A 22359-nucleotide genomic window follows, 5' to 3' on the forward strand; every position below is an offset into this window, starting at 1 on the left:
CTCTGACAGGACATTTTGCTTAGTAAGTGCTATGGAAAGTCAAACTGTCTATTGTTAGCTGAGACAGGAAGCAGTGGGTGGCTGCTGAGGATCCGTCAGACTGCTGAGGGTCATTGTGCGGAACAAACACGAACAAAGATGATGGTCCTCAACTAAAGACCACTGCACAATTTTAAAGACAGGAAACACAGAGGACTGAAGTAAACACAAAACATTCACATCCATTCACTGTCTTTGATTACTGTCACTTTCTGGACTGTCATCTGGGTTCAGTCTCTGCAGTAAAGTGAAGGTTTCTCTATCAGCAGGCTCCTCTTCCTCAAGAATTTTGGACTATCACTCTTGGTAAAATTTTCCAGACCCCTGACTGTCCTTGAGGAGGTGGGGTCCAATAAATGTTAATTTAGCTTTCCTGCAATTCAGTTTACCAGAATTGTCCCAATTAGACAATGTATAAGAATGACAGTTGCATTCTTTTCTCAGAGTTAAGACAGTTGTGTAAGTCAAAACGTAAAATCTTATTGGATATATAACCCTTTCATAACCTCAAAATGCTTTGATCACATCTTACGCACACACATCTTGATACCAATGGACCCTTAAATTACTGTAAATAATATCTCACTTACATCTCACCAAGCTTAGACGATTGGCCTCTTCATTATAGCTTTAATTAAATCCTGTAATTAATATTGTAAGAGCAGATTGAGGAGCATATGCAGTTAAACATGAGAAAGAATTTAAATAGATGCTATGATCACATAGACATTCTACACATGGTTTTGAACAGAATATATATATTTGTAGAACCATGTACAGATGTATAATCTTTTTTGTATATGGTTGAAAAAATGAGTCCAAATTTTTTATTGTCGTTGTTGTTGTTTTCATTGATGATCATGTTTTTGAGGGGCCATGAGTCTCTCCACAGCAGCATAGCTTACTTATGCCTTTGGCAGACTACATACAGTAAGTGGCATGTGGCATCATTACCAATAACCATAGGTATAGTAAGGTTAGTTGGGTATAGTAAGGTCATACTTAATACTCAATAATGAGTGTACATTTTAAATACAATAATGCCCTGTCAATCATCAGCCATTGCTACACTTTCCCCATTCATAACTCTTTATTACATGTTTTGGTAGTAAATGATAGTAGTAGGTGTAGGAACTTTGTAACAGGTTAATGCAAAGATAAGTGAACCCCCCATGCTCTGTCCCTGTCAAAGTTGCCCCTCCTCTGAAAAAACTTGCACAGCACATCTCTGCTATTAGACTGTTTGCTCAGCAGAAGGTGCATACAGGGTGATAGGTTCTATCTATCAATCTGTTTCACCCCTGACCTCCAAGAGTCACTGCAAGGTCCTCGATTAGCCTATATCTGCTCATCCGACTATTAGGCCAGAAAACAAGCTAGGCTGACTGGAGCAGGAGGCCCCTGCTGAGCCGGGCCCTCTGTCACTGGGGCCAAGAAATATGGCCTATCTGCTGTTTGTCTCTGGCACGATTTTGTTTTGCAAGTGTGCTGTGGCTACAGGTCAGCGGAGCCCCAGCATCAGACAAGCTCTGTCTCTGTCTCCCAGATATATTTGTACAATAAATAAAGGGGAAGGGCTAAGGCTTGGCTTGTGTTTTGACTTCATTTATATTTTGTTCATTTTGTACCCCCACACGACAACCATTTTGTGCTTGAGTGGCAGGATATTTGTGGATAAAAGAAGATAGTGCTGCAATCACTCTGGGTGAAAGCTACAGGAGGATGAGTTTCTATGTTGTGCAAAACTTGAAGATAATTTGTAACATTTTAGAATCTGAGCTTGTTGATCCATTGTTGATCAGCTGCCTTCTTCTCTGCTGTGAAGAATACAGTGTTACATGAGTTGGTTGCTGGTAAAAAATAATCAACTAAATTATTAAGAAACACAATCTATTGAATATTACACTTATCAGAGGCACAGCTTCCACAACAATTTTAAATAAGTGAAATCAGTTTAATTTATAAAAAAAATTCTCAGAGGCTGAGATGATATGAAGGCAAAAATATTTTCAGTGGCCAAAATCTCACAATTTGGGGGGTTGTCTGACCATCATTACATGTGACACTTTTTAATGCAACTTTGTTGTATGGTGCAAAACTTAAATTAGAATTACACTGTGAATCACCTATTGAAACACTGAAACAAATGGCCTTGTGTAATCTAAAAAAAGTTGCTGGTGCAGATATCATGGAGAATTAACACAGAACTCTGCAGCTCTATGGAGCTTTTTAGCCTTTTTTCATTGTTTTAGGTTTTGCCCTGCACATTACTGTTCTGTCTCACTGCTTTCGACAATTGCCATAGGCTGTCAATTCCAGCCAAATGTTGATAAAATTATTGTCCTCAGCACCACACAACAGACAGACCTGGGTCATAATCGCAAGGTTGGTGGTCCTCCTGTCCACATGCTAAAGTGTGTTGCGACACAACTGATGTGTTTACACTTGCTCAATACGACGCGCAACAAACTCAACACTTTTCAACAGACAACTTTGTTCTGACCCACTGTGAGTGGACATCCAGTCTGAGTTGGGTTGCTTAGTAACGGACCAAAACTGTCATATTTTTAACTCCTCCTGATGAGCAGGTTGGCACCTTGCATCTGCCATCAGTGTATGAATGTAAAGAACTACAAATTAGATACCCAGTATTTGTAAAAAGTTTAGTTTTTTTGCCATCACTGCCTTAATGATATCTCTTTTTTTTCTCTGACACCACAAAAACACAGCTGTATACATATCGTACATTTTTACATTGTAATTAAAATGATCTCAAATACTAAAATACAAACAAAATACAAATATAAAAAAATCCAAAAATAAATACTGTTTTAAATATAAGTTTCATTTACCGGATGACTTAAAGGTGCCCTGTGGAGTAAACAAGCAAAAATGATGTATCCAGTCAGTGTTTCTCACCAAAATGCATTGTTATCCTTGAGGCATGACAAGGACGACTGTCACCAACTGTCGATAAGCGGAATAGCGTGAAACTATACCAGGTGCCTTTAAAATGTATTAATCTGTGGAAAATTTAGAGCTACCAATCTGTGGAAATTCAGTATTGATGCAACTACTGAGCAACTATACTGTAAATGAAAATGAAACAGTAAAGTAAGCAGGGACAGGTTCATTAGTTCCAAGCACGCAAGGACAGAATTGTGAGTGTAACAGATGTTTTGTTCCTACCAGTGAAATCATAGCTCAGTGAAATCAAATCGTAGATTTGAGCAAGAAGTATGGCTTCCTTAGCGCTAGCTTCAAAGCTCCTTGCTCTGTTTTGGCAGTTTGTGCCTCTTCTATGCAAACTACAGTTTATAGGTTTTGACCTTCGAGTGAAGTGTCATCCTGTTAGACCCTGCCCGCTATGCAGTTTCAGGCTACTTCCCAGCACGGTCCATAGGCTTTCTAAATTGCCAGGCGTCACAGTAAAATATACAGTATGACCTCCAAGGTTGATTTATTCTTTTGCAAAAACTGTTGTGTGACACTGTCGACAGCACAGTTGACAGCATTGTTAGCAATGCATATTGTCACTATTGTATTGTTACTATTGTTACTATCATTGTAAAAATGTTTCTGTACAACCTATTTCGAATAAAGCATGCACAAAATCAGGGCTTGTGATATGAATCTGTCCCTGTGCACTCTCAAATTTTGACCTTTTTTGGCTTAACGTAATCATTTTGACACTAATAATCTTCCATACAATCACCTCATATAATTTAAATCATTACCAAATATCAGTGATCCCATCATTGGCCTTACCAATGAAAATATCTTCAAATCTATAAGAAAGGCCTGTTTGATACTGTGATACACAGTCACAACCATTATATTTAACTAATTGGTTAATCTATACCACAGAGGAGAGCTGTGTGAACAGGTGAGAGTGCCAGCGCTTCATGTTCCACAATAAGAAGAATAGTGAGATTTTGTACTAAACAGCCTGCATTCAGTGTCCTCATGTCTGTCCTTGACCAAGCCGGGAGCAAGCACAACAACCCACTTAGAAAAGGGAAATTAAATAGAATGCCTACAATAGAATGGAGAGAAAGCAGACATGGCAGGGGTTTTCCTCAGTGTCATCCTACAAGGTCAAAACAAAAAAGCCCTTATCTATCTCTCTGATCCCTATAACACACAGCTTCTTAAAATTTACTCAAGAAAATGAATCCAGCCTTGGAAATTACAGCATTTTTATTAATCCATCAACTGACTGGCATTAACATTGCATGTGGATTGATGGAAGAGGATAATAAATCATCGCTGTTAACTTGTCTGATTGACTCACGCCCCCTGCTGGTATATTTTAACCACTGACTGACACTGTGGTGTCTTTTTTAATTATTGAACCACAAGGTATTACAATGTTTATCATTAATAGTAGTAGTCTCCCAAGTAGACAATAAGTAAGCAAGCGTGGGAACTCTTCAGAGAAGCATTTATCAAATGCTGTTTCCCCTAAAGAGACCCCAGTCTCATACAAGTAACAAGCAATTTGACACTATCTAGAGTGACAGACACACTGAAACTACACTGCAAAACTATATGTACACTTGAACGTTACATCCATATGTGATAATTGCATGTGTCGTTCCAAAACAATAGGCATTAATGTACTGCTATAACAGCTTCCAGTCTTCTGGTTTCCACCAGAAGTTGGTGCTCCCATTCAGGCACAAGAGCATTAGTGAGATCCAACACTGATGAAAGGTGTTGGATGGGGCTGAGGTCAGGGCTCTGCACAGGCCAGGTAAGTTCCTCCACACCAAATTGGATAAAGCATCAGTATTTCCCCAATTCCATACTACATACTAACTGTATAAACAGTGAAACCCAACTTGGGGTACTTCTACACTTGGCAGGGGTAGGTAAAAAAATTGTTGAGTAGCTAAGCTAATTCGAAAAAATATCTAAACTAAACAGCTAAATAGAATAGCAGATTGTTATGATGCTGATCTTTAGTAAATGTATTGTCACAATAACCAATTCGCTACCAGCTACAAGCTAACTGCACCTGAACATCAGTGTTGCCATTGAGCGTGAAATCAAGTTAGTAAGCAAACAGAGAAGTTGAAACATTTAGCTAAAATTAATTTATATATATTAACTGTTGAAATTGTTAGCTAAAAGTAATGAACAAGTAATAAACAATATAAGAACTGCCACTCCAAGTGGTAGTAGTAAGAGTACAAACTTGACCAAACTGAACTAATCAGGTGTTATAGGTGTTAGTGTTAAATAACATCCACTTTAAGATCAATTGAAAGGAACACATTTGGACGGGTGGTGTTGATGAAGATGTACTTGAGTTCATCTGACAAGACTGTGGGGGTATGTCAGACAAACCACTGGTATACAGTAGATACTATATAGTAATTGTCTTAGTATATGGCTTTTGCAGTTTGTATACAAAAATCAATGTACTTTAACTGCAAACTTGGAATGTCACTGCCGAATAAACTTCACAAATAGCATCACCATGAGTGTAATAGTAACATTTGTTTTCTGGGGAGTTCACATATTAGTTTTTAGTTGTTTGCCGCTGTGAGCTGCTCCTCCATTCCCTTTAAGCATTGCATTCTGAGAGAATAGTGTACATCAACGCCACCATTTATTCATATAACCAATCGCACACACACACACAGCAGAATTTAAGAAACACTTTGCCACAGAAGTCATTCTCAATTGAGAATGACTTCCGGAAACAGTCATTCTGAAAACAGTGTCCAGACGACTACGACTGAAACCTTTTCCACCACTGACATGGATCGTGATATGGCGCAGGAGTTTAAAACTCTTCATCCTCCAGCTTCTGGGAGACTCGGTAAGTATCCTGGAAAATACCTGCAAACATTAATGAAATTAACATTCTCATTTATAGAAAGTAACAACAGCAGCACAGAGCCAGTGATGTCTCTTTCAGGACCAGGAGTGGAAAGAGAAAGACTGGTGCTGATGGAGGTACACCACAGAAGAGGAAGAGGGTCTCTGAGTCTGGCTCTGGAAGCATGGGGGCCAGAAAAAGAAACGATGAGGGCACAAGGAAGAGGCAGAGGAGCTCTGAGCCTGAACCCTCGGAGGACGGCGTCAGGGTGAAGAGGACAAAGAGGAAAGTCACAGAAAAAGAGACAGCTTGTCTCTAAACTGGACCAGAGACATGAGGACGCCACCTCATCCACAGTGAAGGCTGCAAACACCTGAAAGAAGACCACATCCACCTCAGAGGAAACCAGCAGACAGGAGTTTGAGGCTAAATACAAGCAGCTGAATCCACTGGGTGAGGGAAGCCACGGATTGGTCTACGCTGGTTACAGAAGAGCTGATCATTTCCCTGTGGCAATAAAACACATTCCCAGGGACAATGTCATCTGTGAAGGCATCACTCAGAATAGGAGGACACTCCCTCTTGAGGTGGCTGTCATGATAAAGATGGCCAGTGGAGCAGCAGGATCAGTAGGGAAATCCCTACTGGATTATGATGATCTGGATCAGGAGCTCATCCTGGTCCTGGAACGTCCATTCCCCTCCGCTGACCTCCTTAAATACATCGAGGTCAAAGAAGGGTCCCTGCAGGAGGAGGAGGCCAGGCTTCTGAAGCAGCTGGGAGACATCTTGATTGAAACCAGCTCTGATGTCCCACGTTTGAGGCTGATTGATTTTGGCCTCAGCTGCTTCACAAAGAAGGCCTCATCATACAGGATCTTCTGTGGTACCTCAGCCAACATCCCACAGCTTATTTTAACCCAAACCACGATCTTTACCTAACCCTAAACCAAACCATAGCGTTGTCACATCATAAAACTGATACATTTTTGTATGTATGTATTGGCACAGACAAATGATGTAGTCCTATCTATAGGGGCATCAGATCAGAAAAGACTTGTATGTGTCATTGTGGAGGGCATGGAAATTAAATGGCATATTTTGTTGTTTAATGTTTTTAAATAGCTTTCATGAAACGGGGCCCCTGGTTAGCATCACTAGCATCAGGTGAGGTACGCGATTCTGGAGAAATCCAATACCATGACAAATAACATGTATATAGATATAGATATATATCTATGATACGATATAGAGTAAACAATGACACAGCAAGTAATGTAACTAACGTTAGCCATTTTGTGGGTTAGCTTAGCTAGGTTGTGGGTTAGCAAACTGTTGCTACAGTTGCTGCTGCGAAGCTAACAGCCAGAGAGGACGAGACGGTTTCCCAGAGCCAGCACACCAGCTCCAGACTCTTTTTTATTGCTATATAAATAAAACTGAATTGAATTGAAATTGAATTATAGCAAACATCACAACAACAGCATATCTTGGCAAACTAGAAAGGAAGCTGAATGTCCGTGGGCAAGTCATTTAACGTTACCTGACACACAAATCATGGCTGGAATAGTGCTGTGTGGCTCGGTCTGAGCCACTTTGTTTCTCATTTACAGAGCCAGGGCTGTGTACAAGCACCAGTTTTTTTTTCAGCGTACACACAGAATGGACAGCTAGCGGACTGTGAGGAGATATTCGCTGAATTTGACAAAAAGACAAGTATGGGATTAGAATCGCATACCCCACCTTTAAAATGAAATGAGCAAATGAGTGAGTTATTAGTAATTAAATACATAGATTCAAAGAAAGTATTTTTTTAAGTTTAAAACCGATTTTTCAATAATCAGATAAGCAGTGGTAAATACATAAATACAACAATAATCAAACCAGCAAATAAATAAGCTCTATAAATATGAGACATTTCTTCAGATGTTTATTATATGCAATGACTTAAGAGCATTTCAACAGTAACATTTTTAATGCGGCAGAGATTTCACTCTAATTTGAATGTGATGTATTTATCTGGGAGGCATTTACAACCTAAAAATAGCCATTCTTTTATAAACAACATTTTAAAATGTCTTTTTCAATATTCTGTTAGAAAGTCATTACCAGGACAGTGAATGCCAAATGAATAACAGCGCAAAAACATCATCTTAGCGGTGTACGCTGTGCGATGAGGAGCTGTACAGCATTGATGCAGGGGTGGGCGTTTGTGTGTGTGCATGTGTGTGTGTGTGTGTATGGGGGGGGGGGTACATAATAAATCACCACCTCTTCTTGCCCTTGACAAGGTTCCTGATTTTGAACAGCCCCTATTCTTGACAGTGCTCCTTTCAGAACTTGGCTTTTGTGTTCTCTTAACAATAGGAAAACGTTATTGGTTAAGGCTAAACTCAACTGCAACCTTGCTCGTTCTTAAATATATCTCCTGTGTAGTAATCCATCACAGTGAGCAGCTCTTGAATGAACCACTTGGTTTGCGCTAATTCACTTGTGAAACAGCTCGTCTGTGCTCAGTGCTTGGAAACATATTGTTTATGAAGGAACTAATGAATGTAACTCATAGCTTGACTCAAGCAAAAAGAGCAAATTCTTGTTTATTTCAGACACTTCATTCTATAACTCAGTGTCACTACAGAGCTGATTATTCGCTAGACCCTGAGAGCAAAAGCCCATCTGACAGCATGACTGACTGACGCCATTTATTATATTTAGCCAGTAGGTCTACCACATAATATTTTCATATATCATTCTGATGCTCTCTGAGGAGACTTCTTCCAAATAAATGGTTCATTCATTTTCTTTGATATTTTGTCTATATTAAAAGATAAATAAACTAAAGTACATAAACTCTATTTAACCAGGAAAGGGCCTCTCTTTTACAGGAGTGTCCTTATCAAGACAGCAGAACCATGAAAAAAAAAACCCCACAGAGGTTTAAAAACATACAAAACAGACTTACAATGAATTAGATAACATATATGAATAATCAAGATTCACAAAGCACATGAGAGCAAATGGAGGAAACTGATAAAATAAAAGCAATAAATAGAACAAGTAATATAAAAACAGAAATACAATGGATTAAAATACGTTATACATAATACATAAAATGGATAAATAAAATCCTAAAACAGATGACACTGTTAATCACAATAAATCCTACATTTCAAGTAATTCAAATAAGTAGTTATAGCTAGATGGCTTGCCTCCAATTCAAAGAGAATGGCTCTAATAGCTTGCATGTCCAACTGAAGCATCAGAAGGAGCTGCATACACAGATAAGGCTGGTGTTATGTTATGTTTTTCATACTGTCAACAAATTGTATGAAAAGACCAAAACCAACAATGTGTTGGTCCATCTCTCAATGCTGTCTGACCTCCCTACCCTATATATGGCTCTCAGCCCTAAGTCTAGCGATTCCTACTGACAAGGATGGATTGGCCATCTGGAGCAGCGGGAGCCTTCCCAATGGGCCGGTTTATATGAGACAGGCTGATATAAAGAGAAAAAAAAAACACAGAGGGCTTAGTGGTGGTGACTGATTCTGTCAATTTCTCAGTTTTCTACACTGGTGTCATTAGAAATTCTAATATGCTAACTAACCTAAAATTAAATTATGTTGCTCCTGTACTGCCTAATTGAATTTCTACTCTGTACTAATACTTGTAGTTAGTATATAGTGAGTGGAACATGAAAAAACAAACACCTTTACAATGTAATGTAAAGCAAATGGCACTGCAGTAAATCCTAGTTACCTTATTATTATTATTATTATTTTAGAATGAAGACCATTTTTTAACCCCAGTGTTTAATCCCTGCCTACTGAAAAGGTAAATCTTTAAAAACGGCTTACAAATATATAGTTTAATCTTTTTTAAAGTCTCAGTGATTTCCTGAAACAACTGGTCACTGTATTTTTTAGCAAACATTACTCAAATAACGTGCATCTGTTTGGGACTATTCTGTTACGGATTAATCCACATTTGGTGCTCTAGTGAGTATTTCCATGCAGCAGCGTATTGCTGCCACATATTTCTGGCAGCAGGACAGTGTATGTGGGATTGAGTCAAAATAAAGTGTGTGTGTTCATGGTAAATGAAGGAATATGTCACCAAGTCAGCTCACTGATGTGTTTTTAATACTTTTTGGAAAACAATGGAGCTCTATGGCTCAGAGGAATAAGATACACTTTGGATACACACACAATATTTGTTAGTAGGATACATAAATTTGTTGGTTTGGGTCTTTTCATGGGATTCATTGACAAGAAGAAAAAAAGAGAATATCAGCTGACTTATACAAGTCAGATCAGATATGGACTCATTGAGAGTAGCACAGCAGGCCAACTGAAGTCAATACACACATTTTTCACACAAACTTCTTTCAGCACCTGTCTATATTAATGTTTACACTCTGAAACAAATTGCACGTTTGCAGACATCTTACAGTGCAAATATTACCATAAACCATGCCAAACACTCTATCCAAACCCCCTTCAAATTATCCTTGACCCACACTCCCCTCTGAGAATTTGGAGAGAGATCTTAAAAGTTTTTTCATACATTTCATAACAACTGAAATTGGGAAGCAAAACTGACTTCTTTTGGTTTCTTTAAATCTCTTTTCCTCACCAGATAATTGCTGGTCTTATCACTATTTATGTTGAACATGAATTTATTGCATTATGAACGTGGTGCTGGGAGATTTTATTATCTGGACACCAGATGTTGAAGTGTAGATTTATGCCAGAATCACATTCATTTTCAAGGCCACAGCAGGCTGGTTGGTAATTAGCTGTCATAAAAGAGGCCTTTACAAAACCACAGAAATCAGACTGAAGAACGAGCAAAACACCGAGGAGAGAAAGGCAACTCAGAATGCATTTACAAAACACAGTGGCAAAATGTGAACTAAATCAAAATTAATTGAGTCTCTTTCCTGTCTATTCCAATCAATATTTACTTATCAATCTATAAATAAATTCAGTGCGGTCAGGGGGCTTGCGTTGGTACACTTCCCCTCAGTTATTATGTAGTCAGTGAGTGCATTCATAGGATTTCTGTGGACCTATAACACAGTGATAGCACAGTAGGGAGAGCGGGGCATCTTGTCACACAGTTATCACACTGGTTATATCTCTAGCACCAGAGGGCACAATCTCAAAAATCTAACAGTTGCATGTGCAACTCACTGTTCTGAAGTCATTTTGCTCTTGACGTGCAGTATATGTCACTGTAATCTGAGGTGAGAACAATTTTCATATTTTTCAACCATAAAAGTAAAAAAACGAAACTGCACTATTTATGTAATAAAACTTAGATAAGTAAGTATGTTCAATTATTTTTGCAAACAATAGAGGAGCGAAAAGGTGTGTTTTGATACCTAAACCAAAGTCCTGTACTAAAGCTAGCTTGTGGTATAGCTAGCAATAGCACACATGTCACTCTGGGGCAAGCTGTCTCAGTGCTTTTGTTACATTATCCAGCCGCAGCTCTGCAGAAGCCAACTTTGCAAGCTGAAAAAGTTGGTGGTTGCTATGCAACGTATATACAACATGTTGATATACTGTAATTAAATTGTTATAAATGATGTGGCCTCAAAATGGTCAAAATACACAGGAGGGTGCATAATAAGCCTTTAATTATATTGATAAAATATCTTTTTTGAATTGGAACTGAAAAAAGTCATAGTTCAGGATGGATTATATGTTCTTTGTCATTTGCTATTCATTTGCACTTGATTTTCTAGTAAGAGTGCATTTTGGTCTGCATAGACTTGTCTGTCAATCTATCTGCCCACGGTAGAGTATTTGTTTATTTGTTATTTGTTTGTTTATTATTTATTTATGTTTGTTTATTTACTTACATGGGTTGTTCCTGTTTATTCATATACTGACACTGATGAAGCCCTGGTATTATATTAGAAATCGAAGTGAAAACAAAAAGTGTGACAAGTTGTTAAAGTTAGCAACACCAGCGACCATAGTCAAATGTATTCCTGGGGCCAGAGCGGGCTAATAACTTTTGAACTCCTATTACTGGACTACACGCCATTAGGCAAAAACTCCTACGCTAGATGTCTATCTGATAGTGCTATAAATTTAAGGAAGTGATTCCATCTGCATTTATTTCAGTACCATGTCTCAATATAACAGAGGACTCCTGTGCTAATTTCAGTCCCTCCCAAATTGACCATCTTGTTGATAGTGATAGATAATAAAACAAAGAAGGTTAGCTCCATCGTATAACCCCCAAACCTGCACATTAAAACAAACATTGTGAAAACTTGAAAGGAAATGGCATTTCACCAATCTGGAAGAATCTCGTTTAGTCTGGCAAGATAGTCTTAAAACATATAGGAAAGCCCTCCGTAATGCCAGAACAGCCTACTACTAGGAAAATAAAAACAACCCCAGGTTTCTTTTCAGTACTGTAGCCAGGCTGACAGAAGACTCACTGCTCTATTGAGCCATGTAGTCCTACAGCCCTCAGTAGTAACGACTTCACGAGCTTCTTTAATGATTAAAGTTTAATTATTAGAGACACAATTCATCATGTCCTGCCCTCAACCGGTACGGATTTTATCTTCAAATACAGGAACCTTAGAAAAAGCTGTAAAACCTGATATATATTTAGACTGCTTTTCTTCTCTCAACCTTCTTCAACTAACTTTAACGATTTCTTCATCTAAGCTATCAACCTGTCTCTTAGACCCCATTCCAACTAGGCTGCTTAAGACATTTTACCTTAGTTAGCACTTCTTTACTGGATATGATCAATCTGTCTTTATTAACAGTCTATGTACCACAGTCTTTTAAAGTAGATGTAATTAAACCTCTTCTTAAAAGCCTACTCTTGATCCAGGGGTTTTAGCCAACTATAGACCTATATCTCCCCTTACTCTCTAAGATCCTTGAGAAAGCAGCCGCCAATCAGTTGTGTGACTTTTTAAATAACAATAGTTTATTTGAGAATTTTCAGTCAGGATTTAGAGTCGTAGCACAGAAAGAGCACTGGTGAAAATTACAAATGACCTTCTAATTGCATCAGACAATGGACTTGTCTCTACTTGTTAGATCTTAGATCTCAACACGATTGACCATCACATCCTATTACAGAGACTGGAACATTTAATTGGCATTAAAGGACCGCACTAATCTGGTTTAAATCCTATCTATCAGATCGATCTTAGTTTGTACATGTTAACGGTGAATCCTTCAAACACGCCAGTGTTAGTCACGGAGTTCCACAAGGTTCTGTGCTTGGACCGATTCTGTTCACCTTATACAGTGGTGTGAAAAAGTGTTTTTCCCCTTCCTGATTTTTTTTTTTTTGCATGTTTGTCACACTTAAATGTTTCAGATCATCAAATAAATTTAATACTAGTCAAAGATAACACAAGTAAACACAAAATGCAGTTTTTAAGTTTTTAAATGAAGGTTGTTATTATTAAGGGAAAACAAAATCCAAACCTACATGGCCCTGTGTGAAATAGTGATTGCCCCCTAAACCTAATAACCGGTTGGGCCACCCTTAGCAGCAAGAACTGCAATCAAGCGTTTGCGATAACTTGCAAAGAGTCTTTTACAGCGCTGTGGAGGAATTTTGGCCCATGCTTCCTTTAGGCAATATTATCAGGAAACACTCCATAAACTTTCATTGTTACGTGGATGATACCCAATTATAGCTATCGATCAAGCCAGATGAAACTAATCAGTTAGCTAAACTTCAAGCATGCCTTAAGGACATAAAAACCTGGATGACCTGCAATTTTCTGATGTTAAACTCTGACAAAACTGAAGTTATTCTACTTGGCTCCAAACACCTCCGAGACACGTTATCTAAAGATATAGTTACTCTAGATGGCATTGCCCTGGCCTCCAGCAACACTGTAAGGAATCTCGGAGTTATCTTTGATCAGGATTTGTCCTTTAACGCCCACATGAAACAAACTTCAAGGACTGCCTTCTTTCACCTACATAACATTGCCAAAATCAGGTACATTCTGTCTCAAAATGATCCAGAAAACTTGTCCATGCATTTGTTACTTCTAGGCTGGATTATTGCAATTCATTATTATCAGGCTGTCAGAATAAGTCTCTCCAGTTGATCCAGAATGCTGCGGCACGCGTACTGACAAGAACTAGGAAAAGAGATCATATTTCTCCAATATTAGCTTCTCTGCACTGGCTCCCTGTAAAATCCAGAATAGAATTTAAAATCCTTCGCCTCACCTACAAAGCTTTTAATGGTCAGGCACCATCGTATCTTAGAGAGCCCATAGTACCTTATAACCTCACCAGAACACTACGTTCCCAGAATGCAGGGTTACTTGTGGTTTCTAGAGTCTACAAAAATAGAATGGGAGATGGGAATGGGAAATTATTTTAGTAATATTAATATTACTACTACCATTACATTAATATTTCAAAAATTCTATGTGGAATTGCATTGTGCTACTGTATTCTCTTTTACGTCCTGCTCTCTCTCGCTCTCACTCTCTCACTCTCTCACTCTCTCGCTCTCTCTCTCTCTCTTGCTCTGTCACCCCAACCAACAGTGGCAGATGGCCACGCACCCTGAAGTTTTTTCTTGTCGCCAAAGTGCTTGCTCATGGTGGGAATTGTTGGGTCTCTGTAAATAATATTATAAAGAGTATGGTCTAGACCTGCTCTATAGGAAAAGCACTATGAATTGCGCTAACTATATAAATAAATATTTATATAGTACAATATATAATAATGTATATATTTGCTTATCCAGACAACCAGTGTAGCTTTAACAGAAGGTCCTTATATACTCCAAAACGGACACAGACAGTGCACATGTTTACACATTACAGTCAGTGCATACCTGTACTATAGCCAGCTGTCAGCTAGCTATAGCCCTCACTGTGTATCTTTACTGAGTGTCTTTGCTGGCTATAGTCCTTTGAGCACATGTTCTGTGACTACTAACCTTGCAAATTAATCACATCCTTAACAGATCCTGACACTATCATTATAATTCAGCTCAAGTTCAAAGTTTGGTGGCCAGTGCTATCCTGTATGCTGCTGCATGCTGGGGCAGCAGGTTGAGGGTAGCGGACACCAACAGACCCAACAAACTGATCCGTAAGGCCAGTGACATTGTGGGGGTGGAGCTCGACTCTCTAGCGGTGGTGTCAGAGAGGAGGATGCTGGCCAAACTACATGCCATCTTGGACAGTGTCTCCCACCCACTCCATGACGTGCAGGTCAAACGAAGGAGTACCTTTAGCGGAAGTCTCATCCCCCCAAAAAGCACCACAGAGCGTTACAGGAAGTCATTCCTGCCTGTGGCCTTCAAACTCTTTAACTCCTCCCTCTAAGTGTTAGTCTGCATGACCCTAAGTCATTAAACTGGACATTGATCATTACATCTCTGCAATACTTGACATAATTGTGCAATATTCTGTGTTAATACTGTGCAATATTCTCTTTTCAGTTTAAAATTCCCTATTTATTGATATTGATATTTATTCATACCTCTATTACTGCTGTGCAATATCCTCCGTCTCATTATAATCTTAATAAGCTACACTTAACTTGACAGTTCATGCACTATTACCTTATACCATATTATTATCATCAACCGGTAAACCCACTTCGTACTTCACACTTATTTTATTTTATTTTATACTTATACCCACTTGGTACTTAATTTATTTTCTAACCTGTATTATAGTGTATTATATTTTTTGCTCGGTACTTCTATTCTTGTGTGCAGTGATAGTGAGCTGCTGTAACAAAGGAGCTGCTGTAGCAAAAGAGTTTCCCCTCAGGGATCAATAAAGTATTTGTGATTCTGATCTGATTCTGATTCTGAATGCAAAAAGTTGATGAGTTGTTATGTAGGGTAACACTTATTCTACCCTTACTACCAAATTATGCTACATTAGACAACACATTTGCCAACATGGGCCTATGATAGCTTAATTAGACAACACAGGCTATAATTAGATGAATTTAACGCCATGTTATATCAGACATACCCCTTATATTAGTCGCACACCTATTAATACTTCCGGGGGGGTAACACCAAGCGGAAGTGGGTAGAGGGGAGTTTGGTTGTACTGTATGTATAAATATATATATTTATTATATATGATATTTATTGGGTCTTTATTAGGTTTATATTGGGGTGTGTAAACTCCCCTCTACCCACTTCCCGCTTGTTGTTACCCTCCCGGAACTAATAGTCGGTGTGCGAGCCCCTGGAGTGTTCTTTTGCCTGAACACCCTAGGGCAGGGGTAAGTTTGTGCATGAATTTACTATTACAATTTGTTTAGCATGAGTCTTATACTCCTCAATTAAGAAATATTTTGAGTCAGTGCACATTATTTGCTCGAAGTGGAACAGCCCAGCATCCCCGCTGTGAAACACCAGACTCAAGCAAACTGCAATACACAAACCATCAAACAATGAGTACATTTGTTAAAATACCACGTGTTTATTTAACCTGTGTAATCTGTAACATGTAATCCATGTTTGCCTAGTAATACTATTTTGGCTACCATTAACTAGAGATCTAGTAACAGCAACCCGTCGTTACACCAATATTGCTTTAATGTGTGGTTAGGGTTAGACAGCCTATATGATTTCACTGTAGTTCACGGTACAGTTCTGTTGTAATGTCGCATATTAGCATCTGAGAAAGTCTAATAAGATCTAACAGTGAGAAATAAAGATGGATTTCACTTAAGTTCACAGTACAGTTCTGTAGCAGATAGCAGGCTTGGTGGAGTCTTTTTTTAAAAGAGGAAATGTAAAAATTTTCATGAGCTGGATCACTGCAGGAGCCATAAAGACGTAGAGGGAGAGAGCACTTTCAGGAGCACAGAGGAAATGGCAGAAGAGGCATCAGAGAAATGTGAGGGAACAAGGTTATCCCCCTCTGGAAGTGTGTCAGTTGGCGAGGGGTGAGGAATGGCGGGGCTGTTCTCCCGTTATCAGCGTTGAGGTCGCAGTGGGTCAGGGTCAAGGGGAACAAGATGAGAGGGAGAGGGGAGGGAGGAGGGGCGGAGGAGATGGGGGAGTGCGGAGGGAGGAGGACCACACCTGGTGAAGGCACGCTTCAGGAGAGTGGTGGAGCACACGCTCTGCTAACACGATCCAGGAGAAGCCACAGTGGAAGAGTTAAGAGTTTAGGCTGCACAGCCAGTTCTAGCCTTGACATGTGTCCTGACTGACGTAAATACAGTAACCAAACTAATGTGTGTTTGTACAATGGGGGGTTGTTTGTGATTTTTCGGGTGAACGTTTCATCTGCAGAGTAGAATGTTGCGAGATGAAGTTTTGAAACATCTTATTATTTGATCTGATTTGATTTATTTGATGAAACTTAATTATTTGATGAAAGTGGTTGAAGATAAAAAAAAGAGGACTGTTATCATATTCAATATCTACAATACTTTATTTCCCATCTCTGTAAAAAAATTATAATTAGAAAGGTAATCCCATTATTCACAGCACCATTCAAATATGAGAACAGGTTAAAACCACTTTTAATGGCTCAGTATTATCTTTTTTAACTCCTATTTCAGCAAATCCATAATTTTCTTCCTACACTTCAGATTTCTCAAGTGGAAAAACCTGGGGCTAAAAACAATTGGTGATTTACATTAAATTTATACTAAATACTAAATTTGCAGAATAATAATATCGTTTTGAAATGAAGTATATAACACAGCTTTATTTCATCAATATTGCAGAAATAATTACTACTACTTCACCTTAACAGTTTATAGAAAAACATTTTAAGATTTATATTCCATTTTGGATGCATGACTCAAAAATAAAGATTATTTACAGCTGTAATCCAATTGGTACACTCCTTCAACATCACATATCCGTTTAACCAAAGTTAAACATAAAAGTTATTGCATCTTTTCTTACTTGATATGAGTCATGCACAGGCACACTGGTATATTTTCATCATGCAGTACAAAATATTCTTCAAACAACTCAACAGGCTGAATCATCTCTTTTGGACAATTCACAGATATGATGTCAGAACTGTTCCATTTGTGAGACACAAGTGACGCAGAACATTTCCGTAACCGAAGCAAGGTAGTTTGTTGAAATAACAAGCAATAGTATTGACACAGATGCTTCTCAGCATGTACGCTACTGCAGAGAAAATGAATGAACACCAAAACATTAAAGGGGTAAACATTCTTTGAATGTACAAGCGTTGTGTGACTACAAATACTGCTTCATGGACGTTGTTGTCAAGTGGCCGGGTAGTGTGCACGACGCATGCATATTTGCCAACTCAAAACTGAGCGGTGACCTGAAAGATGGGATGATTCCCTCCTGCCTTAAATAATTGGTGGAGGGGAAAGCTGCTGTCCCTGTGGTTTTTCTGGGTGATCCAGCTTATCCCCCGATGCCGTACCTCATGAAGGAATACCCCAATGGCGGAGTTACCCCACAGGGGCAGTACTATGGGCTACCACTTTGCACGGCACGCATGGTGATCGAATGTTAATTCGGACGTTTGAAGGCACAGTTTGAGGCTTTGAGGAGGGCGATGTACATAAACATGGATGACCTTCCTTTTGTTATCTATGCTTGTTTTGTTCTGCGCAATTATTGTGAAGTTCACAAAGAAACTGTAAACGCACAAAGCATAAATGCTGCTCTCTTTCCTCACCGAGGGGAAACGAGTGAGACATGTTGACCAAATTTCTTGACCCATAATGTAGTAAAACTTGTAACTGTTCATTTTTTAACCACTGTAATGCCTACATTCTGGTGTTCAGAGTTTAAGAGTGTGTGATCCCCACAGCTTTACAGTGAGTTCCAGACCACTGAACCATTGCTGGTAGCAGTCACCGGAGCTGAGCTAATTGTCGATGGTCAGTAAATACCTTCAAACAGTAGCCTGGCTGCCTTTTAAACCACAATGTCTTGCGGTCTATTTCTAGACAGAAGATGTGACGTGTGAGTGTGAAGGCTTTGGAGTTGTTTAAAAGCACCTTTGGCAGAGCTGAGCAGAGTAACGGAAAGGATGTGACGACTAACAAATTACTTTTCAATGAGTAACTAGTAAAGTAATGTAATTACTTTTCAATGAGTAAAATGCAATGAGCAATTGATTTTTTCAATTTTTCAACTTGCCCAATACTGGTTATGATGATGATATCAGTATACCTTCACTGAAAGTTTCATACCGTCACATATTCTTAGTTAGATGGGATCATAGACTGTATATAAAGATGGACGACGCGTCTCCACCTCCTCCCACTAAACAAAAATGAAGCCAAAATATCCCAGATATGGGAGCTACCATCTTGCGCTGGTGATGTAATTTGGAACCAGAGTCTGCGCAGTAGTGATCGGGGTTGGAGCCGAAGTATTGAGGTCCCGCCCATACACCCTGCTGACTCAATCGCCTCAGCTGTCAATCATGACGTGAAACCCCCATTTTATAGCATCAAATAACTAATTAGAACCAAACTTATCAGGAAATGAACACTTGAACATACATCAGCCTGATAAGAACTACCTAAAATGACAGAAACCATCTCTGGGAAAAATGTATTTGATGTGTACTTTGATTTTTTAGTTTGGCCCATGTCCCATCCGCTAACATGGAGGGGGTGGGGTTTATGACCTATACTGCAGCCAGCCACCAGGGGGCGATCAAGATGTTTTGGCTTCACTTTTGGGGAGCTGTCATGTCGTCCATCTTTATATACAGTCAATGACTGGGATCAGTGATGAAGGGAAGGGTAACCCATGCAACCAAATTAAATGGATAATGTTTCAGGCTGGCACACTGTCAATCTTGAAGGAAAAGTCTGGTTTATTATAAATTGGGTTGTTTTGGAGAACATGGCAACATTGCTAAAAGCAAGTGTGATGGTTAACTGTGCAAACTGATGCACAAAGACAGTTTTGAAGTGTAACTAAATTAAGTTGACTGACTTCTATTGGTTACTGTGGTACCATATACATCATCATTGCATTCATTATTCACATTTGTAGTTACAATACATCTATGATTGTGATCAAAGCAGTGGTCCCACTGTGAGTTTGAGGTCCAGCTAGACTCTTATCGCTGTGTAGGAAACATCTACTTGTTTTATCAAAGAGAGGATGCTGGACTTTAGGTACAGATAACACAATCGCAGTGGTTGGCATTTGTGAAGGGCAGCGTCTGTTGCCTTGTGCCAAGGTGAGACCAGAAACACCAACACATCAGGCAAATAAACACCCTTCACACTGATAATAACATGTCTCTTCTGCTGTGAGATGACTATCTCCCAACGGATAGTGAGGCTCAGGTCCTGCACTCTTATATAATCATGTACGAAATCCATCCTCCAAGCCCCCCAGCCCCACCTCAGTGGTGTTGTTGTGCCCAGGGGGATCCGCAGCCTTGACTGGCTGTGATCTGATTAGAGGCTTGTTGGGGGGGGGTTAGGACGGCCTGTCAAAAGCCACTCTGTCAGCCTTGAGGAGATAAAGTGATGCCTCCTGGACCTCCGGCCTGCTCCGCACTCATGATGCAATCAGCAGCCCCGCTGACAACCATCACTCACTGACATTTATATGTGCGTGTGAGCGTGTGTAGGGAGGGTGACTGTTTAGGCTTAGACTGATGTATAATTTTAGCAATGCACAGAGATGATATTGGTATTATATTAAAGGAACCTGCCAACATTTAGAGAAATATGCATCTTTGCTGTCAAAGTCAGATGATAAGGATGATATAATTTCCATCTCTGTGCTATGGCAGAAATATAGGCAGTGCAGCCCGTACAGCTGCCTGTCCATGGGTCCGTCACAGTATTACGGGTGCAATCCCCCCCTCTTCCAAAATTATGTGGACATTGGACTTATGAGGGCTTAATTGATCCAGTCTGCTTGGAGAAAGCAGTTTGGGGGGGGTTCAGATTGGCCATCATGCCAACCTGTTATAATTTCTTTGTTGGTGGCTCAAGTCGGTATTGGCCTTTCATGTCCATCCATCCATCCATTTTCTACCGCTTGGTCCCCGTTAGGGGGTCGCGGGTGACTGGAGCCTATCCCAGTGACTTCGGGCCTTAGGCAGGGCACACCCTGGACAGTGGCCAACTTCGTCAGGGCGAACACAGACACAGACAAGGACAGACAACCATTCACTCACACATTCATTCAATACGGGCAATTTAGAGTTATCAATTAACCTACACATGCATGTCTTTGGACGGTGGGAGGAAGCCGGAGAACCCGGAGAGAACCCACGGTAACACGGGGAGGACATGCAGACTCCACCCAGAGAGATTGTGTGATGTTGGTCGGCCTTTCATGTATTTTTAAGAATTACATGTATTCTTTTGAAAGTTGTGAATCAAAGGTAAAGAAAATAGTACTACTGTTTGAGTTTTGTTTGTGTTTTCTCAGCAATCTGTTTGGTCCTCCAGCCCTGTGGAGAAACCTTTAATATTCCTTTAATTTTCTAACAATATTTCAATAGTTTTAAGGTTGTTTTCTGTGCTTGCTACACAGCTTCACTATCTTTCTGGACTGACTAGGAATCATTTTGGTTAATAAACATCTTTATAATTGAATTTACTACATTAAATCCCTGTGAAAGTCTGCTTTGAACCATGTAGTCCAAATATCCTGTAGCCTCACAAAAAAAAATTTATTAATATATGTATATGCTAAAGCACAAAATGAGCATAATAAGGGTCTTAAGCCATGGTCCCGCTTTAATACTTAATCTCTGAGGATTCCTGTGTCAAAATTTAGTTTTAATGCCTTCGTAATTTCAAAACCCACCTGCCAGCACTTCTAAAGATGACAAATTAACACATTAGATCTTGTGTAATCTATACAAAGACCACAGTATAAAAACAACAAGTTGTGGTTTTTTTAGGGTTATGTGGTGAACAATTTCTTGGGCCGGCACAGTGACTTCCTGGACACTTCCAAGTCACTGTGTCTGAATATGAAAGTGGAATCGATCTTCTCATCTAACTCTCGGCAACAAAACAAATAAGCGCATTTTTTCCAAAAGTCGAACTATTTCTTTAATAGGGGCCCAGCAGCTCATTTTTGCCCTGGGGGCCCCCGATATTAGGTTAATATGACCATACTTACAACTCCAAAGCTGTTTCATTTATAATATGTTGTATCTTGCAAGACTCACCAACGCATCCAGAAAGTTGCGTGCAGTCACTGTGCTCAGCTGTTGTTGGTCAAGAAATAGCTCCAATAGCTCAATAGCATGTGTGTAAGCAGCAAGTAATTGAACTTTAAATCATTCCTCACAGTAATAAAGTCATATCAGTCTCTGTAGTAAACAGTTTCCCAGCATGTCTATTGATGCTATCATTAGAGTCAGTTTGAATAAATAATCTAATCTGAAAGCAAAGACTGTGATATTATTTGAATAGCATTTATTTATTAAGTGTCACTGTAAAGCAAGCATTAATAAATCCTAGCCTTGATTGTGGATTGCAAGTGAAAACT

At 39.3% G+C, this 22359-nt stretch overlaps 1 protein-coding gene across 1 annotated transcript; it reads left to right on the forward strand.

The window, feature by feature from the left end:
- The first annotated feature begins 6053 nt into the window (after positions 1 to 6053).
- Positions 6054 to 7159, forward strand: LOC122876187 (serine/threonine-protein kinase pim-1-like). The gene is made up of 2 exons (XM_044196204.1): positions 6054 to 6137; positions 6250 to 7159. The coding sequence occupies exons 1-2, from the start codon at positions 6054 to 6056 to the stop codon at positions 6808 to 6810; spliced, it is 645 nt and encodes a 214-aa protein (XP_044052139.1). The 3' UTR covers positions 6811 to 7159.
- The last annotated feature ends 15200 nt before the right edge of the window (positions 7160 to 22359 follow it).

The sequence above is a fragment of the Siniperca chuatsi genome, linkage group LG5, assembly GCF_020085105.1.
Source record: "Siniperca chuatsi isolate FFG_IHB_CAS linkage group LG5, ASM2008510v1, whole genome shotgun sequence".
Lineage (NCBI taxonomy): Eukaryota > Metazoa > Chordata > Actinopteri > Centrarchiformes > Sinipercidae > Siniperca > Siniperca chuatsi.